This window comes from Citrus sinensis, chromosome 1 (assembly GCF_022201045.2).
Source record: "Citrus sinensis cultivar Valencia sweet orange chromosome 1, DVS_A1.0, whole genome shotgun sequence".
NCBI classification, from domain to species: domain Eukaryota; kingdom Viridiplantae; phylum Streptophyta; class Magnoliopsida; order Sapindales; family Rutaceae; genus Citrus; species Citrus sinensis.
The window spans coordinates 3599874-3623352 of NC_068556.1; the positions used below are offsets into that span (position 1 = coordinate 3599874).

The 23479-nt window shown below is 41.7% G+C and overlaps 2 protein-coding genes and 1 long non-coding RNA gene across 6 annotated transcripts in view; 2 read left to right on the forward strand and 1 right to left on the reverse strand.

The window, feature by feature from the left end:
- The window catches only part of LOC102621281 (nuclear poly(A) polymerase 4-like), a 32795-nt gene extending 12349 nt beyond the window's left edge, over positions 1-20446 (reverse strand). The window contains exons 1-4 of one of the 2 annotated variants that reach the window (XM_052434840.1): positions 19572-20446; positions 19383-19460; positions 19040-19147; positions 18674-18736 (exon numbers count right to left, since the gene is read on the reverse strand). In XM_052434840.1, the coding sequence (XP_052290800.1) occupies positions 18674-18736; positions 19040-19147; positions 19383-19460; positions 19572-19664 (342 nt within the window). In that variant the 5' untranslated portion in view covers positions 19665-20446. The remainder of the gene's footprint in view (positions 1-18673; positions 18737-19039; positions 19148-19382; positions 19461-19571) is intronic. The other variant, XM_052434838.1, reaches the window with a different exon arrangement.
- The window catches only part of LOC102620354 (hypothetical protein), a 32483-nt gene that overhangs the window by 6540 nt on the left and 2464 nt on the right, over positions 1-23479 (forward strand). The window contains exons 2-9 of one of the 3 annotated variants that reach the window (XM_052434856.1): positions 20805-21103; positions 21567-21818; positions 21890-21985; positions 22356-22533; positions 22625-22708; positions 22792-22892; positions 23211-23303; positions 23406-23477. In XM_052434856.1, the coding sequence (XP_052290816.1) occupies positions 20805-21103; positions 21567-21818; positions 21890-21985; positions 22356-22533; positions 22625-22708; positions 22792-22892; positions 23211-23303; positions 23406-23477 (1175 nt within the window). Of the gene's footprint in view, positions 1-20599; positions 21104-21566; positions 21819-21889; positions 21986-22355; positions 22534-22624; positions 22709-22791; positions 22893-23210; positions 23304-23405; positions 23478-23479 lie in introns of those variants that run through there. The other 2 variants (XM_006475931.4, XM_006475929.4) reach the window with 2 other exon arrangements.
- Positions 12260-14188, forward strand: LOC102619698 (uncharacterized). Its single transcript, XR_370425.4, has 2 exons — positions 12260-13488; positions 13763-14188. It is a non-coding gene; the product is annotated as an uncharacterized LOC102619698 (long non-coding RNA).

Here is a 23479-nt window from a genome sequence, read left to right on the forward strand (position 1 = left end):
GGTGGTAGCCCCTCATGGGACTCTAACTGTTAGATTGTGGGCAAACGTGGATCTCGCGTGTCCTTCAACCGTTCTGGGAGAAACGCAACTACCGCGGTTTTGTGGGATCGTGTTCCCGCTTTCCTGGGGATGAGTATTGGCTCGGCATATATTTCTGGTCGGTATGTTTCCCTGGTTGTTCTCTCCTCTGATCGGCTCATGCTTGCCCACATGCTCTGCTCGTATATAAGAGATGAAGCAATCCGTTCTGGGATGGAACTAGTTGCATGGCCGACCTGGTGTTCTTCATGCACTCAACACCAGTCCCCCAGTTTCTGGTCTGGCGAGTGAAATGAGTTAAGAGTAGAAACTGATGGTCAAATCACACCAGCCCAGGGAGCTTCTCATCTGACCCTCTTTTTACTGAGACGGGCCTGACCTGATGTATTATTTTTCTACTGAGGAGGCCCCGATCTGAGCATGGGCCTAAGTGACCTGTACATAGCATATCTGGGCTTACATATAACCTGGCCCCTTGTAACGGTTGGTGACGCGGCATCTCCAGACTCTTCGTATTTGAAATTTGAAACGACGGGCTATCCATCCTCGATATATGGGGGGGGTGAGCTGGCATATCCCATCACTTAAATGCTTCCCTTTTCCCCTTTTCGTTTTAAATCCCTAAACTGGGGTCTTCATCATTTTGTTATTCGTTTCTCCGCCGTCAACCAAATTCTCTCTGTACTTTGCTCACACTTCCAGCGTCCGGAGTATCCATTCGCCGGGTGTTTTCTGTGTCACGGCGGCGCTATCAGTGTCAGTCTATTCCAGGTATAGTCCTTTTAACTTCTCCTCTGGTTGTTGTTGATTGGGTTCTGTGTTGCCTTCTTTGTGTCCATATACTCGAGTTTTCTCTGTTTCCTTTCTGGGATTCCGGTATGTCAAATCGGAAGAGGAAGTTGATTGTTGATGAGGGTGATGAAGAGTCAGGGGACTCAGGCTTCGATGTGCCAATACCCACTGATAACTTAGGACCCTCCAGTAATGTAGGTCATTCCCATGGCAGGAGTACCCTTGAATACCCACGCCCTTTGGTTATCTCTCCTTCCCCCGAATTAGAGCTTGTAGGGAATAGAGGTGGACCTGCGTCGGGCTCTGGTGAGAATCACGGTTCTGGTGGGGTTGGGTTCCCTGAAGGAGTAGGTGATGGTGAGGGAAGCAGCTCCGGACCGAGCCGACCTGCTCAGAAAAGGCACCTAGGTCATAGGGTGGAGGCTGATTCCTACCCTATTGATTTCCTGGCTTGCGCCACTACCCCCACCGATTTATTTAAACTTAGGAATCTCTACAATATCCCCAACGAGATTCTTCTTGTAGTTCCTGGAAAAGGGGATGTCCCCAGTCGGCCTCCGAAAGGGTATGTGACGATGCACTTGGAGAGTTTCAAACTAGGAGCTCGGCTGCCCCTCCAACCTTATTTTGCTAAGATACTGAGCGGTATGCACCTGGCCCCAGGTCAGCTACACCCAAATGGGTGGAGGGTTCTCTCGGCAATGTTTGTGTTGTGGGAGAGGTGCGGGTTGGAGGAGCCTTCCCTTGTTGAAGTGAAACATCTGTATCAGCTGCGGAGTAGCCCGAAGGAGGCGGGCTGGTACTACTTTATGTCCAGTTCTGCAAAGAGGAAACCGATCACTGGGTTTCCATCTTCTTGCAAAAATTGGAAGAACAAATTCTTCTTTGCTGGAGGGAAATGGTGCCCAGCAGTTCGGTCGCTTGGTGGGGATCTTTATCTTCCCACCCATTTTGTCACCCCAGGTCGCTCATTTTTGCCTATATTCTTAATTAAATTGCTACTTATTGGGTTCTATAACCTTTTGTGCTATTTCAGAGTCGTGGGGTCTGATCGGGGGGCTTGAAGATCGACCCTTGCTTCAGGTGGAAACTGCTCTGGTGAACGCTTCTACCTGCCAAGACCTCCTGTCTCCAACAAACCTGGTCGGTTCGGGCCTAGTGGATTTAGCCGCTGGAATGGATAACAAGATCCTCAGCGCGATGAGCAGGAAGCGTGGTCGGGCTCCGAGCAGCTCTAGCAACCCTCCTCCTCCTCCGAAGAAACCTAGCGTTGGTCCTTCTAAGGCGCCTATTCCTGCTCTGCCTCCTCCTCCACCTCGTAAGAGTGGTGGGGATAAAACCTCCGACAAGGGCCCTGAGGTCAGCTTGCAGTCTGGGGACCGATCTTCTCCTCTCCCGTCTCGGGATCAAGGTGATTACCTGAGTCCATATCAGAAAGACTATAAAAGATCGGTTGGGCCCAAGATGGTGAAGGACATCGAGAGCATGAGCCTCTCCGAGTTGGCTGCTTCTGTTCAGAGAGTTTCCTTCAGGCTGGCCACAATGGTCTCGTGCTACAAGACCGGGTCCGCGCGTCATGAGAAGAAGCTTCAAGCCGACAATCAGGAGTTGAAGAAGAAGGCTGACTCTGCTGATCGCTCCAAGGAGAAGCTGGCTGAGCTGAACAAGCTGAATATGGAGCTAGAGGAGAAAGTTGCAGTTGCTGAGTCCACTTCCTCCCAGCTTGAGGGCGAGTTGGGTGACCTGAGATCTGATCTTCAGGCTACTCAAGTTGAAAGGGATACTCTGAGGGCCACCCTTGAGGAGGAAATTAAATCCTTGGGTGAGCAGCTGGCTGAGGAGAAAGGCAAATCCGCTGATGTGGACGACCGGCTGGATGCCGAGTATGATTCTGGGGTTGCCTTCTCCTATAAGTGTATCATGTCTGTGCTTAAGGATGAATATCCCGAGCTGGACATGAGCAAGCTGGAGGCCGGAGTGCAGCGGTATATGGCGGGGGTCGACCAAGCAGATAAGGAGCAAGGTGAGCAGGAACAGGTGGATGCTCCTTCGGATGGGGTGCAGGAGGGAGAAGCTGGGCTGCGTGTCTTTGAAGTGGGACAGGGGTCCGTGCCCCCTCCTCCCGAGATTGCTGACCTCCCACCTCCCGGGACAACAGATCCTTCACCTGCTGAAGCCGCTGTCCCTCCTAATCCTTAGGTCTATTTTTGTATAGACTTTAGATTTTCATTAGTTTTGTAACCAACTGAACATTAATAAATTTTTAGATGTTCTTTATTGGCTCCCTTGTTTAATGTCTACTCATAGACTGCTTCTGCAAAATAATTGCACGACTTATCTGATCTTGCCTGCTGGTTTCTTAGTGGACCGAGTAGGTGTAGGTATTTACTTGCCTTAGTAAACTTCTCGTAGAATTAGCTGCTGGTCTTTCGTTGACCGAGCAGAAACAAGCACTTTGTTGCCTTAGTGGAATTTTCGAAGCTTTAGCTGCTGGTCTTCGTTGACCGAGCAGAAGTAGGCACTCGCTTGCCTTAGTAAAATTAGCTGCTGGTCTTCACTGACCGAACAGAAATAGGCACTCGCTGGCCTTAGTAAAATTAGCTGCTGGTCTTCACTGACCGAACAGAAGTAGGCACTCGCTGGCCTTAGTAAAATTAGCTGCTGGTCTTCACTGACCGAACAGAAATAGGCACTCGCTGGCCTTAGGAAAATTAGCTGCTGGTCTTCGCTGACCGAACAGAAATAGGCACTCGCTGGCCTTAGGAAAATTAGCTGCTGGTCTTCGCTGACCGAACAGAAATAGGCACTCGCTGGCCTTAGGAAAATTAGCTGCTGGTCTTCACTGACCGAACAGAAATAGGCACTCGCTGGCCTTAGTAAAATTCTTGTTGAGCTTGTTAGCAAAGGGATTTCGTGCTGAATTCATCTTTATTTCAAATTTGAGTGTATTACAAAACTACTGAATATTTACATGCGCATCAAGCCGTCATGCGGTTAACAGAAATAACTTATCAAAATGGGAATTCAGTAGAGGACTCTGCTTACTGGAAATATTTCTTCAAGTGTTCGGCGTTCCACGACCTTTTCACGTCTCGTCCATCCTGGTACGCTAACTTATAAGCTCCCGGTCCAGTGGCTCGTATCACCCTGTACGGACCTTCCCACTTTGGGCCAAGAGCGCCATGGTTAGGATTCCTGGTGTTCTGGTTCACCCTCCTAAGTACCCAATCTCCTGCTCGGAACTGCCTTACGCGTACGTTCTTGTTGTAATAACGCATGACCCTTTGCTGGCACTGGGCCACTTTCTGTGCTGCTCCTTCCCTTCTCTCCTCCAGCAGGTCCAGACTTAAGCAAATCTGCTCGTCATTTTGCTCCTCAATGAAATATTCCGTCCGATGTGTTCCCACTCCAATCTCTGCTGGGATTACCGCCTCATGACCAAAGGCTAAAGCGAACGGTGTTTCTCCTGTGGCGGTTTTGTGAGTTGTCCTGTAGGCCCACAGTACTCCTGCTAGCTCGTCGACCCAAGCTCCCTTCTTCTCTCCCAATCTAGTCTTTAGGAGCTTCTTTATCACCTTGTTGGCCGCTTCCACTTGTCCGTTTGCCTGGGGGTGTGCGGGGGTGCAAAACTTCAGGTCCACCCCCAGGTTTCGGCAAAATTCCCTGAAGTTGCCGTTGTCAAATTGCCTCCCATTGTCTGTGATGATGGCGTAGGGGATCCCATATCTGCAGATGATATTTTTCCAAATGAAATCTGTTGTCTTCCTCTCTGTGATTTGGCTGAGGACTCCTACTTCCACCCATTTGGTGAAGTAATCTATTGCCACAATTGCATATGTCGCCGCTCCTCGTCCCTTAGGCAATGGACCAATCAAATCGATTCCCCATTGGGCGAAAGGCCATGGGGATGTCATCGCCGTCAGCTTTTCCGGGGGTTGTGCAGGAACCTCGGAGAAGCTTTGGCATGTTTTACAATTCTTTGCCATCCTTTTGGCGTCCTGGTGTATGGTTGGCCAGAAGTATCCTTGCCGGAGTGCCTTGAAGGCTAAAGTTCTTGCTCCCGAGTGATTGCCGCATATTCCCTCATGAATCTCTCTCAGCACATAATCCGCCTCCTCATCATCCAAACATCTCAAAAGGGGCAAGGTGAACCCTCGGCGGTACAGCACTCCATCCAGTAGCGTATACCTTGCTGCTCGGCATTTTAATTTCCTTGCTTGCCTTTTGTCCTCTGGTAAAACTCCATCGCGGACATATGCGCGAATCGGGTCCATCCAGGACTCTCCAATACTTACTCTCATCACCTCTGCTTCTTCCTCAATACTTGGTGAGGTCCTTACCTCTAATGGAACCGATTTCGGTAATTTTGGGTCTGCAATGGCTGCCATCCTAGCCAGCATATCTGCTCGGAAATTTTCATTCCGGGATATCTGCTTTACCTCCACTGCTTGGAAAAGCCTAACCATCTGCTTCGCCTTCTTCAAATAAAGGCCCATCTTTTCTCCCCTCGCTTGAAACTGATCATTGAGCTGATTACACACCAATTGGGAATCTGCTCGAATTTCAACTCTTTCTGCTCTGAGAGCGTGTGCAAGTCCGAGCCCGGTGATAAAGGCTTCATACTCAGCTTGGTTGTTTGTGAGTTGAAATTCGAACTTCACCGCATATGTTATCTCGGTTCCCTCTGGGCTCCGTATTACCACTCCTGCTCCGGACCCTTGCTCACTACATGACCCGTCAACCATTACCAGCCATGTCCCCTTTGAATCCTCTTGCTCCTCCGGTTGTTCCTCTTGGACCTCTTCCCCCGGCTCAACACAATCCACCATAAAATCTACCAGGGCTTGGGCCTTGGTTGCTCCTCGGGGCCTATAGGACAGGTCAAATTCGCTCAGCTCCACGGACCATTTTACTAACCGACCAGACGCATCTGGTTTTTGGAGTACTTGCCGAAGTGGCTGGTCGGTCATTACAACGATCTGGTGGGCTTGGAAGTATGGTCGGAGTTTACGTGCTGCTGTTATCAGAGCCAACGCCCACTTCTCCATTGGTGGATATCGGGTTTCTGCGTCCACCAGGGCCTTGCTCGTGTAGTATACCGGGTGTTGCTTCCCTTCTTCCTCCCTCACTAAGACCGAGCTAGTAGCCCGCTTGGAGATTGCTAAGTACAAAAGCAGCTGGTCACCCTCTCTCGGAGTTGATAGTAACGGGGCGCGGGCTAGGTATTCCTTCAACTGTCCAAATGCCTCCTCGCATTCTGGTGTCCATTCCATCTTCTTTCCTTTCTTTATGATTTGGAAGAAAGGGTGGCACTTATCAGTGGCTCGTGAAATGAATCGGTTCAATGCTGCCAGCTTCCCCGTAAGGCTCTGCACCTCCTTAACTGTTCGTGGGGACCTCATTTCTATCACCGCCCGTATCTTCTCCGGGTTGGCCTCAATACCTCGATGGCTCACCAGGTATCCCAAGAATTTGCCCGAGCTGACCCCAAATGCACATTTCTCCGGGTTCAGCTTCATTTTGTACCTCCTCAGCAATTCGAAAGTCTCTTCCAAGTGCTTCACATGATCCCTCGGTTCTCTTGACTTGGTGATCATATCGTCCACATATACTTCCATAGTGCGACCGATCAATGGTTTGAAGACCTTGTTCACCAACCTTTGATAGGTAGCTCCTGCATTTTTCAGGCCAAAGGGCATCACCCTGTAACAAAATAAACCCATGTTAGTTATAAAGGTGGTGCTTTCCTCATCCTGCTCGTTCATGGGTATCTGGTTGTATCCGGAGAAGGCATCCATGAAACTGAGCAGACTATGACCCGCGGTTGAGTCCACCAGCTGATCTATTTTCGGCAGGGGGAAGCTGTCCTTCGGGCATGCCTTATTGAGGTCCGTGAAGTCTACACACATTCTCCACTTCCCATTGGCCTTCTTTACCAGTACCACATTGGAAATCCACTCCGGGTACTTAGCTTCCCTTATAAATCCTGCTTTCAGTAGCTTTTCCACCTCGGCATTTATGGCCTCGTACCTTTCGTGGTTGAAGCACCTCCTTTTCTGCCTCACCGGCCTTGCCCCTCTTTTGACCGCCAGCTTGTGACAAGCTATCCCGCGGTCAATACCTGGCATATCCTCATGAGACCAGGCAAATATGTCCGCATGGGACTGTAGACACTTCACCAGCTCGCCTTTTATTGCTTCGCCTAATTCTGATCCGACCTTAACCACTTTGCTAGGGTCGCTCCTGCTTACAACAACTTCCTTCAGCTTCTCAACAGGTTCCTGGCGGCCATTTTTTGAATCCCCTCGATTATCCAGAGAGGTCACCTGCCGCGTTTCCTTGGCCGCTGTAGCATAACAGCTCCTGGCCATTCTCTGGTCGCCCTTCACTACACCCACAACTCCATTTATTCGGTACTTCAGCGCCAGATAATGCGTGGATATTACGCATTGGCTTATCCTCATGAATGGTCTCCCCAATATCATCTGATAAGGACTTCTTTCCTCTACCACTACAAAGTCCAGCATCATCGTTCTTTCAAATGGCTTTGTCCCCACAGTAATCGGGAGTTCAATGACCCCCATGGGAGTTAACCGTCCCCCTCCAAATCCCTTCAAGGATGTATTCGTTCGCTCCAGCTTTAAGTCTGAAATCCCCATATCATCTAAGGCCGACTTAAACAGAATGTCTACTGAGCTGCCCGTATCTACCAGTATTCGCCGTAATTCTGTACTGGCCACCAACGCTTTAATTACCAGTGCATCCTCGTGAGGGTACAAAATGCCCTCTTCGTCATTCTCTGTCCACATAATAGGAACTTGCCGTACTTTTGCCCTCTTGGCTGCTGGCAAATTGAAAAGCACTTCTTTGCTAGTCAGGGCGTATCTCCCATAGTTCTTTCGCGCCCTGTTCGAATCTCCGGCCAATGTTGGCCCTCCTGCTATCACACGGACGGTCGGTTGCTCACGTTCTAAACTCCTCTCAACTCCTTCATCCCGTGTGTACTGTGATTCCGTGGCAGGGGATATTCCATCTACATACTCGTCCAAGTATCGGTTCCTCACTAAATCCTCCACCTGAGTCTTCAGGTCACGGCATTGGTTGATAGTGTGACCGTGAGTGTCGTGGAACTTGCAGAATCTGCTCTTATCCCGTCGGTGAGTTGGTTTTGTTATTGGGGCCGGGGGGTATAGCAGGCCTCGTCCCTCAATCCTCTCATACAATTCCTCCATGGAGATCTTTAGTGGAGTGTGTTGTCTATATGTCAAGCTCTGGTCTACCAGCTGAACGGCTCGGCTATCATGAACGTCATCTCGGGCTGGCATAGTTGCTAACTGATCTGGTCGTCTGGCCCTGGGATTGGTTGCATGTGATGCTCTGGGAGTGTTATGATAGGGGTCGGCAGCTATCTGCCGGAATTCTCGCTGCCGATCTGGGAATGGGAGACGTGGAGGCTGAGCCCGATTGTGCTGGAACTGTTGTGATCTTGTAGCTATGGGGTAAGGGCGGGATCTAGCTGATGTTCCGCCCCTTTCTGAGGGTTCCCCAGCTCGCTTTCCCGACCTGCTCCCATTGGGAGTTCTCCTTTCCTTTCGTCTTAGCTCCTCCAGCTGTTCACTCTTTATCTTTGCCGATTTTTCTTCCTCTATTTCGATATCTCTCTTTGCCTGCTCATATCCTGCTGAATAATTCTGCACCAGGGGGCTTCTCAGGTTATACCATAGCCGGCCTATCCTCACACCCTCCTTTAAACCCTTCAACGCCTGCGGGTGATTGAAAGCTCCCAAATCAAGTACGGCTCGGTGGTATCGCTTTATAAAATCTCGCAGGGACTCGTGCTCCTCCTGTCTCATCCCCATCAATTCCATCATGTCATCCTCTGGGGCCACTGCCCCCCGAAACTGCTCGGCCAACTCCTGGCATATCTGCTCATACCCCTTTATTCCTCCTCGGGGTAGCTTGCGGTACCATTCTCGGGCTCGTCCCTCTAGGGTCAACGGGAGCACCCTACATCTCTGAGCTGGTGTCAGCCCCTGCACACCCGTCATGTCGTTGAAACGCTCAATGTGTACCAACGGGTCACTTCGCCCGGAGTATTTGAGGTCGGGGAAGCGGAAATCCTTTGGGATTATGGTACTCATGATCTCCGTTGACAACGGAGATTCTTCATCTAGCATTATCCTCCAGCTCGGGGGCTTTCTCTTGCCCTGCATCTCCTCTATCACCTGCGCCAATCTGCGCACCTCCCCCTCCAATTCTACAGCACGATCAGGATCACGTGCAGCTATCTGGTCTCGCTCCTGCTCGGCGTTCTGCAATCGCTGTCTGAGCTCTCCTTCATCAACACTGGCCCCTCGGCCATTTATTTCCAGTGTCCGTCCGGGGCGAGGTTGGTCTCTCCCTTCATCAACGTGTTCCCCTGGGACCCGACCAGTACTTCGGTGGGGATGCACCCCGTTAGGTTGGTCTCCGTACGGGGGGATTTCCCCGACTCTACGCCCCCGGAGGTTGGGTTCTGCTCCAACTCCATCTCTTCCCACGGGGGTTTCGCAATCTCTTCTCCGCTCGTCCCTCAGCTCAAACAATACGGCCGCAAGAGTCTCCATTTGTTTCTCCATCCGCTCCAGTCTATCTTGCGTCATCCTCTCTCGGGCTTCATTTGCAATTTCCCGAAGAGTGATTGTCTCCCCAGCTTCGTTATCCTCCCTCAGAGCGTCCTTCCTCGTCACATCCATGTTTAACCGTTCGCTGTTTCTCCGGTACTTCCTAATTCGGTGGTAGCTTTTTATCCAGCTCCCCACAGACGGCGCCAAAATGTTGATGCTGAAATCTGCTCGTCCTTAGACCGACCAGATTCTTTCACCAACGTTTACGTTATTGACTGTTGCTCGAACCACTCAGGCTGGAATCACCTTCTTTTCCCTCGCTAGACCTGCGTTCACCAAAAACGGATCAGAGACGCCGGTGGTTTTGCCGGCGTAAACCCTCCGATGCCTAAGTTAGCACAAGGTGTTTACGGGAAAACAGTGTAATATGATTTCAGGAAATTTGTAAGGAAATGGCCTGGTTGCAATTTGGCAGCGTTTCCCCTCTCTCTCTTTTTTTATCTCCCTATCTTCTTCGATGTCTTTCTCTTTTATAGCCGCCCTTTGTCCCACGTTTTCCGTTTGCCCCTGATTCCTCCTTTTTCGGGTGGTGGTAGCCCCTCATGGGACTCTAACTGTTAGATTGTGGGCAAACGTGGATCTCGCGTGTCCTTCAACCGTTCTGGGAGAAACGCAACTACCGCGGTTTTGTGGGATCGTGTTCCCGCTTTCCTGGGGATGAGTATTGGCTCGGCATATATTTCTGGTCGGTATGTTTCCCTGGTTGTTCTCTCCTCTGATCGGCTCATGCTTGCCCACATGCTCTGCTCGTATATAAGAGATGAAGCAATCCGTTCTGGGATGGAACTAGTTGCATGGCCGACCTGGTGTTCTTCATGCACTCAACAATTATTATTATTATTATTATTATTATTATTATTATTTCTATTGTTATTAATAATATTGTCAATAATAATAATATATGTGACAATAATTAATTATTTTTATTATTAGTAATTAATATAATAACAATAACAAAAAAATAATGTGTGATCGGCAAGTGGCAATTAGCACACCATAAGATGGGATTGCTTGCGACGATGGCGTGCGACAAGATTAGCACAAGGCTCTGCTGCATTTGATGGCTGGCATGCAACGATCATTGCTTCTGTCTGTTATCAACGATGCTGAAATCGATTTGTTACAATGATTTTTATTTTTAACTGAGGATAAAATTAGAATTATGAATTTTGTTAAGAGATAAAAAGGTCATTTCTAGAAATGAGCTAATTTCCATCCCCATGAGAATCAGTTTCTCATTCTTCATTCTCAAATTGAGATGGACGCCACGATTTCAATTTCGACTCTATCTTTATTTTTACAAAATAAATATTATCAATAATTCTAATTCCTTAATTCAGAAAATAAATACGCCATAAATATAACATATGAAAAAAAAAATCAAATAATGTATTTAATGCGACATAGCAAATCTTGTATATGAACTTTAATATAATATCCGTGGTAATTTTATCTTTTTCTTTTCTTCTTTTTTTTTTAAGGTTATCTGCCTTGCATTGTTGTTTCAAAATATGTTATTATCCTTTGAAAGTTTGAATTGACCGTCACGTTCTCTTGGTCAATGTACAACAACAAAATGCACTGTTATTTCAGGAAAAGGAAAATGAAAAAACAATTATTAATGGTAGAAATTTCGTAGCATTTGCCAAGTTGCCGTATGCTAATGGGTCTAGATATGTTACAACAGTTGTATTATACCATTTTTTTTTATCTTTTATGATAAATTTTCGTACAACTCTTTCTACTCATTTTTATGGCAATGCTTATGTTACATTATATGTAACAAACAGCCAATGCATATGGGTGGTTAGATTTTGATATTTCTTAATCTAATGGATGAAAATAATTTTAACCTAAAACGAGGTATGGGTGTAATAGCTTTTTACAAAAAATTTTGTTTTGAATCACATATTTACTTATTTTTTCAAATAAGTCCTCATTAATTTTGTATAACTAAATGATTTTGTTAACCATCTCTTCTACATTTATTCTTAAATTTTTTAAAAGTTTTTACTATATTTTTATAAAGATCTAAATAATTATCATATTCATAATGGTTTATAAATTCTGAATATATATTTGCACATGCATTTATAATTTCTTATCTCTCCTGAGAATAAACTAGATTTTTTTCTTATATATATATATATATATATAATCTAAATTTAGCATCTTGAATTATAAGAGATATTAAATGTCATAAATATATTATGACTCTAATAAATTACTAGAAAGATGTTGCAATGAATAAATCATTAGAACCTCTAATAATTTTACAAAATATATAAACTAATAAATTACCACATTCTAACTATATACAAAGAGGATTTTCTTGTGAAAAATTTTAATCATTTGATTCAATCAATAATTCAGACATGCGGGAAAATAATCAATTAAATTGAATTTCACTATATTTATAAATAAATTTACGTTCCAAATTTATTTATAAATGAAATAGAAAAAGCAAACGATACCACATTCTAGCTATATACAAAGAGGATTTTCTTATGAAAGATTTTAATCCTCTGATTCGATCAATGATTCGAACATGCGGGAAAATAATCAATTAAATTGAATTTCGCTATATTTATTAAATAAATTAGGAAACCCAAATTTATTTATAAATGATATAGAAAAAGCAAATGAAATGTTAGAAATTAATAATTTTAATAAAAAAAAATATAAAACAAATTAAAAAGTTAGGAGATCAAATGAGTAAAAAATTTAATAAAGTTAAACAATTAATAAAAGACTTCAACATTGAAGATGATGATATATTAAAGTAAGAAATCATTAATATAATGAATAAAAACTCAATAAATATAAGATTAAACAAGTTAGAGATTCAATAGAATAAAAACTTGGCACTTAATTTGCTATAAATATAAATGAAAAACTTAAAAAAAATTGAAGTACAATTGCAGTGCAGCTTGGCTGTAGCTTGGGGTTTAAAATAAAACTTTAAAATTTATTAATTTTTTCATAATTATTAACTTTTCTGAGGATTCAAATATTTGTAACTGTAACGTACAGTTGATGTAAGATAAGTTTTGCCCATTTTTTATTTAACATTTGTTTCGTAAGTACTAAGTATTAAACTAATCTTTACCTGCATCCATAGGTATATTTTAATTAGCACCTTACATTATTTCATATTTCCCATGGCCGCATCAAAACAACCCACCTCAAATTGCACAACTCGTAGTTTCTCTTTGAATTCCAGCTTCAAACCCTCATCATGTACCCAAAATCAAAATTCATTTAGTGGGAGCTTTTTCCCATGATAATCTCTTTCAATCAAACGCTGGTAACAAGGAATTTGAAGGCGGATGCGATGACCTTTTTCGTCAATTTCAAACTTTTGCGAACAATTCCAGTAATGGCTCATCTTCGAATTATAGTTCTACATTCATGGTATCGGGGATTTCGGGTTCTAATGCTTATACATATGATGATGACGACGATGATTTTTTGGGTTGAAGATAGCCAAAAGCGATGACGTCTCTGGGGTCGTTTGTTTCGCCACCAGAAGAGTGATTCAGTTGATGATTTGTTGGGTGGTTTTGGTGCTGGAGCTGATTCAAATTCGAAAATTCCAAAGCAAAATGAAGCTGGTCTGGTTCTGATGATTTGATACGTGGCTTTGGTGTAGGGGTGGGCATCGGATAGATCCAATCCGATCCAATCTGATTTTAATTAATTCGGATCAGGTTCGGATTTGAACCGTCGAATCCAAGCGAATCCGTCTTCATCACAGTCGAATCCTTCTTCATCACGTCCAGCAGAATCCAAATTCAACCAAGGCAAGGGAAACCCAGCTGCCTCCGACACAAATCGACCGAAATCCAGCCGCCGAGCCGCGTCTTGATCGCCTCCAGCCGAATCCGAAACCCAGCCACGTCTTGAACTCTGCATCACGTCCAGCCGGCCAGTTGTGCGCCAGACGCGGATAATCCACTAGTTCCAAGCAACTGACAGCTACTTCTTCATGGTAATCAATTAATCCCGACGCAACTTCCCATGATTTGTGTTGGAAACTTTGAATTTTGTACAGTTATGCATTATTGAGCAAACAACTTTAGTTGTTTGACCATTAAGAGACGCCTCAGTTCTTAACAATTCCTTCTTAAAATTTTCGTCAACGTCGATGGTTAAGTGCTGTTTTTCACATGTTTTCAATTTGCAATATATGGAAGATGTTAAATTTTCATGTTGATATCTTTGTTTCAATTGAAAGATTTTTATTTCTTTTTTAACGGTTGCAGATTGCATATTGTTCGGATTTGTTGTTCACAAATGGATAGTGAAGTTGTGCTTGTGTACACACTGGATGAAGCACTTAATCATGTGGGGTTCGGGAGATTCCAAATTCTTGTTCTTGTATATGCTGGACTGGATTTGGTGGCTGAAGCAATGGAAGTTATGATTTTGTCTTTCATTGGACCTGCAATTAAGTCTTGAGTGGAACCTTTCACCAGCTCAGGAAACCCTTTTGACCTCTGTTGTTTTTGCTGGACTGCTTGTTGGTTCTTATTCTTGGGGTTTCATCTCAGATAACTACGGTAGAAGGTAACTAGCCAACTTAATTTTACAAATTTCTGGCTTAGATGTGTAAACGCGTTGTTTGTAAATAGGAGTATAACAGCTTGTTTTCTTTTCTTTTCTTTTAATGGTTATTTAGTTTTCATTAATTATAGATTTCATCAATTTTTTGTGAGAAATGTCAAAAAGGTTCAAAATCTGAATTAATTGGAATCCAAAATATAATCCGAAATCTAAACGCATCCGACCCTATCCGAATCTGAAGTTTTTCAAAATATTTATCCGATCCGAATCCGATCCAAACAATTCGGATCGGATTTAAAGTTGGATTGAAATCGGATAGATTTTTTACCAATCCGAATTATTCGAAATTCTATCTGAATCTGAAATTGTCCACCCCTAGGTGCAAGCCCTTCTCCAAAGGATGGGTATTTTTTTAGCTTAATAAATTTACTTTACTTTTTAAACTATAATTTAGTAAAAAAATTTACCCTTAATATATAATGATAAAAAATTTTAATAATATAATATCAATCCATTTAAAGATGATTACTTTTATTTACAAATCTAATTAAAAGAGAAACAGTAGGCGGTGGTGACATAAGAATCTCTTCCAGGACTTCATCAAAATCATAATCAATCATGCCAGCCACCTTTAAAAATTGTCAAACAATTGTTACATGAGGTACATGTACACCATTATACATGAGAAATCATAAATGAATTTTACATCATTAAACAATAAAGCGCGAATTAACCCTACCTTAGCTTATTATTGTTACACATAAGATCCAACTCAAAGCCAATATTACAAAGTAAATCTTTTAACTTATCTCATAGAAGAATTATTCTACTTTTTAGCATAATTTAAACTTTATAATTGTAAGGTTGGATAAAGTTACGCAATATTATTGTATAAGCAAAATATGTCATAATAAAGATCTTCGCATAATAAATTTAGGGGCAGGCAAATTAGCTTATTTTCATTTTATTTCAATTCTCTTTGTATTTATTTACTTAATTAATTATTTGAACCAACTTGGATCAATTCAAAGTTTTTGCCCACCCCCAATTAGTTGTACCAATTTATTCATTAAGAATAAAGAAAAAAATATAATGATGTTGGTTCATCACGATTATTATTTCTAATGAGATAAATATTACATCGTTGCTGTTGCATTTGGAAACAAGAGCAAGATTACATGTCAAAACATAAAAAAAATTCAACACTTGATTCAAATAAAAGGATAAATAGGTAATCTTGATAGAACTTATATCTTCTTCAAATAAATTTTTGGTACTCGTCGCTCTAATATCTATCTATTAATTTAGTTATAAAGAGTAAAAAAAAATTTCTTGAAATAAATAAAAGTAAAAGAGAAATACAATTGAAAAATCTGTCTAAGGTGAAAAAACGAATTTACGCTGGTAATGGCAAAAGCAGCCAATGGGCTTATCAGAAAAGGAAAGAAATTGAGACCTAAATGATAGACTTTACAAACTACAATCAAACAAGACGGGCTCTAGTGTAAAGACCGGTTACATATTTTGATATCTGATCTTTTCACACGACAATCACTCGGATGCCCAGAAGCCGCAGAGCCAAGCGGCTCAAACAGAACCTGGCTAGCTGCTAGTTAACGAGAGCCCATAGCTAGTTCAAAAATTGCAGAAATTGAGTTAATATCCTCTTCGCTTTCAAGATTTTGCTTCAGCACAAAGCTAATGGTAAACCACTAAACCCATCCCTCCACTTCTAGAGTAGCTGCCGGTAGGTCCCGCCCAAATTTGCGAGTTTTAAATCACCATTTGCTTTTCACGTTGCTTTGTAAATTAAAAACAAAAAGCGGACTTACAATAACAATGCACACGAAACATGGTGCTTGGAAATTAAATCTGTGCGCCATTGACTACCCCAAAAAAATTAAAAAAAATCTTCCTCCATCGAACCTAATAATTAATAATTTGCATTAAAGGAGATTTCATATTCATATAATTTTATATAAAATTTTGGTAAAATATTTTCTTGATAAAAAAGACTGCAGGACCCACATTTAATGGGATTAAGCTACTATAAAATTATAGTACCGTACCACAATTGCATCCAATCATTGGATATACTTGAATTAGTACAGTCCACTCGCATCCAACGACTAAATGCAACTGTAACACAGTACCGCAGTTGCACCACAGATTTTTCACATTTAATGATACTTGATTTAGTTGATCCGTGGTGGAAACATTTACACACTTTAAGTTGACCGATGGAAGTCGAAGAATCATTACTTTCTCGGTTGCAGTGGCACGCAAGTAATTATAAACATTTACAATGTCATTTTAGTTTCTCAAGACCTTACCTATAACCTCGGAGAAGGCGATCTATTCGTACAACAAAATCTCAAATGCCCGTTGCTTCCTATCTTCTTCTTTCCCGGCAATAAAATACTAAACCAACCAGAGAAACTAACTGAAACAATCCGAAATGTCAAAAGTAGCCTCAGCATTTCCAAAAATACCAATCACTCCGATTCTCCTTTTTCACTCACCAAATGCCCACCAGATGACATAACCTCAGAATTGTTAGTTGGATCCTCAGTTGTCATTCCTGGAGAAACAGGCTGTGGTACTTCTGAACTAATAAAGGCCTGTTTAACACTTTTGTCTGGCCTCACCTCCTTGATTTCATGTTCTTTTTTCCTCTTAAGCTGTCTTTCAGAAGAACAAGACTGGCACATTTTGACATCTTCACAAGGCTTTCCAGACTGCTCATTGAAATGTCTTGATGGTCGATGCCATTTATAACCATCGGGGAAAACAAAGGAAGGGAGATGCCTTCTGCATACGTAAGAAAAATAGATATCCCTCCCTTCTCTCCGAACCCTATAATTGTCAATCCCTCTTCTAAAATTTTTAACCGTTCCTTGAAAATCAAACTGCTGGCATTCTTTACTAGTTCCTACCTCTTTTCTACTCAAGCCCCAAAAAAAGGCAGAATTTGGGCATGGTTTGGATGGGTCTATGTATTTATTCGGATAAGGATGGCATTGCAGCAACCCATTTGTATCTTGCTCTATCTAAATAAAGACACATGGAAATTTAAACAAAACAAAAAAGAAGGAAAAGTTAGAATAGCTATCATTAATTCTTCGGACACCTGGCTGTAAAGCAGTGGTATAAACCCATTTTGACAAAATACTTCGAAGAAATGTCCTTTACCTTCAGGGTAAGTTGTCTAAACCGAGATTCCACCCACCCTTTCCAAGTTAGTAAATCATCAGCATCTGCTGCAACAATATCAACCTGCAGATAGTTCTCATATGCCTCAAAGAAAGGATAATGCTCAAACAGAGCACTCCACTCCGCCTTGCCCAGCTCAATTTCCTGCGTTGGGCATAAATCGCTAAGGATGAAGCATCAATACCCAAACCTATGCAGCTATGGAGGTAAAACTTACAAAGTATGCTCTCACCTCACAGATCCTGTTACCGCACTGGAACTGCTCTGTCATAACTTGAAGAGTACCTAAAGAGACCTTATAACTAGAGTTCATACAATGATATGCTGGAGTTATTATAGGCATACGATGAGATCGGTCCTTGGGGTTTTTACGAGGATCCCACACTGAGAACCCCAGTTCACCCATTTCTATTGGACACATCATGACAGGGTTTGGCCAACGCCACTGTGTATACACTCTAAAAAACCGAGAAACTAGCATACTGGGAATTGCATTGGGATAAAGTTGGCACACGCGTGCAACCAGAAGAGCCCAATTTACACCACCAAGGAATCCATTAGCCTGCACACAAAGAGAGAAAGAATTAGTACACTCTAATGAAGTGAAAATGACAATGAGAATGAAAAAACAAAGAGGTCACTTCTCTTACGTTTGAATAAATGCCGCGCCTTTTAGCCCAGAACTTCAGACATCTGAGCGTCGTGCGAAAGTTCTGCAACTTACAACAGATTAAAGGATGTTCAAACCAATGGTTAACTAAATAAGACCAAATGAAGCGCATAATATGTTCACCTCAACGTTTGGAACGTGTTTGAGAATTTGATCTGCAACCCAGCATCCATTAAGACTTTGAACAGTTTGCTTATCAATGACATTAAGCACAGAAATATGCGAAATGTCTATGTCCTGTAAATAAGTCAATTTCGGAACTAGAATGACATCAAAGCAAATAAGCAGCAACTATACACCAACAATAGTTTCAGTCAATTAAAGTAAACAATTCCCCAATACAAGAGTCACAAGGTGATGGGATAAGTTGAATCCAGATTTAAGATAAAGTAATAAAAAAAATAAAGTGAACAAAAATATTCTGAAAAAAAAAATTAATTTAAAAAAAAAACATAAATTAGAAACTTACTTCTGGAACAACCAGAAGAGAAATACTTGCATAAAGAAGATCAATGGAGATTCCCTGGAACTTGAATTTCATAACTGGAACATGAGCATCTGGAATTGGTTGAAGTTCACTAACTTCTTCCATTTCAGCCAGTATATCATGCAATATAATGAAGAAATCTTCCTGAAGAAAATCTCCACGTATTAGTAACGGCCAAGAACCAGGTGTTTAGATTCACCAGAACCTAAGCAGATTAAATAGCCCAAATCTATTACTTACCTCACGACTCACATAAGAAGGCCCAACACATAAAGCATCTATATCTGCCCCTGGACCATGTGCCTGTCAAAGTGTGTCAGTAAATGTCTAGATAATAATTCACTGAAGAAAGACAATGTTACTACAATATGGGCATTACATTTAGGCCATTATCTCTTCATTACCATGCTTCTAAATTGCTAAGCATATAGAAATATCAGTTTCTACTTTCTGTTAGTATCCATAAAGCAAAGTTCATATGCCACCAATGGTGAAATTTAAAAATCCAGCTGTAGACAGTGCATTAATACTAAGAGAGGATGATAAAAACAAAAGAAAAGAAAAATCCTCAACAATAATAAAGAGCAAATAAAGAATCGAACTTACCCCCAAGCGATAAGACCCAAAAGTTAAAATAACAGCATTTGCATCCTCCACCATCTGATCTGTATATCCCCTTAGGCAAGTCAATTGCTTAACCCAAGCTTTTACAATCTACAAAAATAACCCATTAGTCTTAATAGGGAATAAAAAAAAATTAAATATTAAAATAAACACTCAATTAATTAAAGCATAAATCAGGTTGTTGAAGGCTTGAAGCCCATTAGTTAGTTAATCACAAGTAAGCAAATTCCTAAAGTAGCATTCAATTAATGCATAATAAAACCATGCTAGTATACTGATTTAGTACCAATGTGAAGCATAAAAGTAGTATATTGGGAGTAAATACCAGATCCAGATATTCAGTAACCTTTTCTCTTTCAGCATCTTCTTCTTTGCTTGGGTACAGACTGGAATCAATCAAAAACTTGCAACACAAATCACAGTAAAACACCACAAAAATCAATTTTTTTAAAAAATAAACTTAATCAAGAAATAAACTTAGAATAACTTTAAAAAAAAATAAAAAGTAATTTACCTTCTCCAATTCTATATTACGTTGACGATCAGCTTCAGTAGGCCAAGCAATAGAGATTGGTCGATTGATTCCGTACCTCAAAGAACCCGACATTTCAGTAACCTAATCACAGCAAATTGCCAAAGGCGAAGGCTCACAATTGAACTAAAAAAAATATGGGCATACAACTCCCGCAATTGGGCCGAAAAATTAAAATTCAGCTAATCAAAAGCTTAGATGGAGGGAATTTTAATTTTTACTTTTTTTTTTGTTTTTTGGGAAACAAGTTAATTAAAGGTCAAACGGGTGTAAAGTCGGGTTTAGAGAGATGGGGAAAACCAGATGAGAGGAGAGAGACAAAGAGATGGGGTCCCCAAAGATGACCGCGTGTGAGGGGCTAACGACGCTGTGTCGCTGCTAAGGGGCTGTGCTAGGAAGTCGTGCACGCGAGGAAGAGAGGGGGCTGTGCTAGGCGCTGTGCACGTGAGGAAGAGAGGGGCTGAGCTGACGCGAGGTAGAGACGCTCACGAGGAAGAAGCCGAGAGGGGCTGAGCCGAAGTTCTGCGCCGTGTGGAGAGGGAGAAACGTGCGGCAGAGAGGCGACGGAGGGAGGCGATGGGTTGCAATTGAAAGTTAGGGATTTGAGAGATTGTTTTGGGTTTATATATTTTCAAATAAATAAATTATTTATAATTAAATCAAATCCAACCGAACAAAAACCAATCGGTTTCTTTAGTTTTAAAATCATTCGATTTTTCCTTTAAAAAAAAAAATCTTTCGATTTTTGCTAATAGAATCGAACCGCACCGAATCAATTTTTCGATTTGATTCGGTTCGGTTCGATTCATAAGAAAAGGAACCGTTTGCCCACCCCTAGATGGGTATTTTGGTGGGCTAAGGGAGCGTTTGGGCAAGCGGTTTTAGAATTTTATTTTTTTTGATAAGGGTCTTAGATGATTTGTGTTAACTTAATTTATATTTCTATTATTTTAGGAATTTATATTAGTATTTACTTGACAAAAAATGGGTAGAGTATTATTTTAGGAATTTATATTTCTATCACTCAACGTGAAGCTCTCACGCTGTCACGCAGCTATAACCAATACAAAAGCCGGAGCACTTCCACTTTAAATTTATCCTTCGTACGTACCAAAGATTAAGCCTACATGCTCCCTCGCCTCTCCTCTGTACTCCGCGCTCTCCCTTCCTCGACCGCTCCAATGGCGCGTATAATTTCACGAGCAACTCCTCTACCTGTTACCCGTACCTCGTACGCCGCCATTTCCTTCCTCAACTCACCTTCGATCTCTTACAAAACGCACCGTTTGGATGCATCTTCTCCATCGAATTCGTCGCCGCTATTCGGTCGGGGATTCCGCGTGCTGTGTAGAAGAGAAGAGGAGAGCGTGGTGCGATCGTCGAGAAAGGTTTTTGCTGAACAGAGAGGGTACCGCAAGGCGCGGAGACGAGTGGCGAAGAGCAAGCAGAAGGAATTGGAGCTCAATGTCAGCATTTGCATCGAAGACGAGCTGCCTGATGATCCCGAAGTATTGGTACATTTTTTATTTATTTTACTTCAAGGAGAAAAAAAAGCCACGTATTCATTGTTATGTTTGTTCTTATAAATTTGAATTTCAATGAATTAAGCTCATGTTGCTGTATTTTCTGCTTAATTAAAGCCCTACGTAAACACTCACCATTACTATTAGCAGCTGCTATGTAAGTAATTTTACTGGTTATGAAATTGAATGCCATCGATACTTGGATGGAAATGTTGGGTGTACCACTTTTAGAGAGTGGAGAGTGCGTTTATGCATATTATACCATGTGTCGATGAGTCAAATTGTTACCTATTTTAATTGTAAATATTTTCTGTGAAGATTGGAAATTAAATTTCGATTTGTCTATAACCAGCGGCCAATACCATTGTTCAGGCATATTCTTTGTTGATTCATTTTGTCAATTGTACTTGTGTCTTATTTGCAAAATATTTTTTTTCTTTTGTACATGCTGCAGAATATTGCAGAAATGCTTCGTCTTAATGCACCAACTTTAATGAAGTTAGCATTTGATAGTTTGAAAGATTCGACATATAAAACAAGAGATACTGCCGTAGAAGATGTTGGTGGGTTTGAAAGCATTGAGTTGTCTATACTCTTTTGCAACAATGAGTTCATTCGTAAACTTAACAAAGAATGGAGGGATGAGGACCATGCCACTGATGTTCTCTCCATGTCACAACATGTCCCTGAACTCAAACTTCCAATTGTAAGATGTCTATCTTTGATCAGAAAGTCTATCGGCACTACCCGATTTTACATACTTCTTTCATTTTTTAGCTTATGTTAGGTGACATTGTCATTTCTGTTGAGACTGCTGCAAGACAAGCAGAGGAAAGAGGGCACTCACTTCTTGATGAAATACGCATCCTTATGGTTAGTTAAGCAAATCTTTTATTCAGCAGCTGCTTTGTTTTCATTTTGCTGGTTTTTTCATGCTGGAGAGAGTTATCTTGTTCAGCATATATCTTTTTTCAAAAATGAAGACTGTTCTTTTTGCAGAGACAAAAGCTAAATTTATCTATTGGTTTTTCTTCATGCCATGGCAAAGATTGTGTATCTGCATGTTCTGGGGTTTGGGGTGGGGTGGAGAAAATTGTGTTGGGAAGACATCTTTCGGTCCAATATTTCTAAGAGTGTGATGAAAGCAAACCGAATTAAGTAAATTGACATATCAAAGTGCAGTGCTGTAATTGTCTTTAGTAATATTGCTTGTGTGGGTAACACATCCCTTTACTCTTTGCAGGTTCATGGCTTGTTGCATCTTTTGGGTTTCGATCATGAGATTAGCGAAGAAGCTGAAGCAGAGATGGAGAAGAATGAGGAGTTTCTTTTGCAAAGTCTTGGGTGGAAAGGAAAAGGATTGATACAAAGTGCTTATGATTCTGAAACCAACACAAATATTCAAGTTGAAAACTCAGATGGTAATTATATCTTATAAATTTTTCAGTTAGATGCGTATTCTCTTTATTCAGTTAGTAGCTGCATATGAGTTGTAGTGAGTTACTCTTACAGAGCAAAAGTTAAAAGACAGGAAACAAGAAGGCAGCCTACGATTCTATAAACCAAAATTCAGATATATCTTCTGCGATATGGATGGTGAGAGTGCACCTGCCAATCTTTGATTCTTTCTTCATTTTCCCTAACGCTTTTTACTGATTTATTATGTATTCAAATTCAAGGTACACTGCTGAACAGCCAAAGCAAAATTTCATTGACAACAGCAAAAGCTCTGAAGGAGGCACTGTCAAGGGGCCTGAAAGTGGTGGTAGCCACTGGAAAAGTAAGAACACATGGAATCTAATTCCCTTAATTTTTTTCCTTGACAATTAGGTTTTCTAAAAGTATCTCTATATATTATTTGTGTTGAACCCAAATACATTTTAGTTTCTCTTTTTTGTCACTTTTTCGATAAGTCTAGTTTTCTTTGGACAGCTGCTGCCTTTCTTCTTCTTCTTCTCTTTTTTTTTGGGGGGGGGGGGGAAGAAGGGGGGGGGGGGGGGGGGGGGGTGGGGGGGGCTTTTTTCCTTCTTATGTTGAATTGTTGCTTGGTTGATGAAGGTTCTGATTTTCCAATGTTGAATTGAAATTTTTGAAATAGACTCGTCCAGCTGTTATAAGTGCTCTGAAGAAGGTTGATTTAGTTGGTAGAGATGGCATTATTTCAGAATTCGCTCCAGGGGTTTTTATACAGGTTCTCTTTCTTGTATTTTGTGTTTTTCAGCATGAAGATGTTTGTGTATGTATATCTGTTATTATACGTTGTCTCTTGTTGGCCGTTTCTATTTGACTGCAGGGATTGCTCGTCCACGGTAGACAGGGTCGGGAAATTTTTAGAAGAAATTTAGATCGAGATTTCTGCAGAGAGGT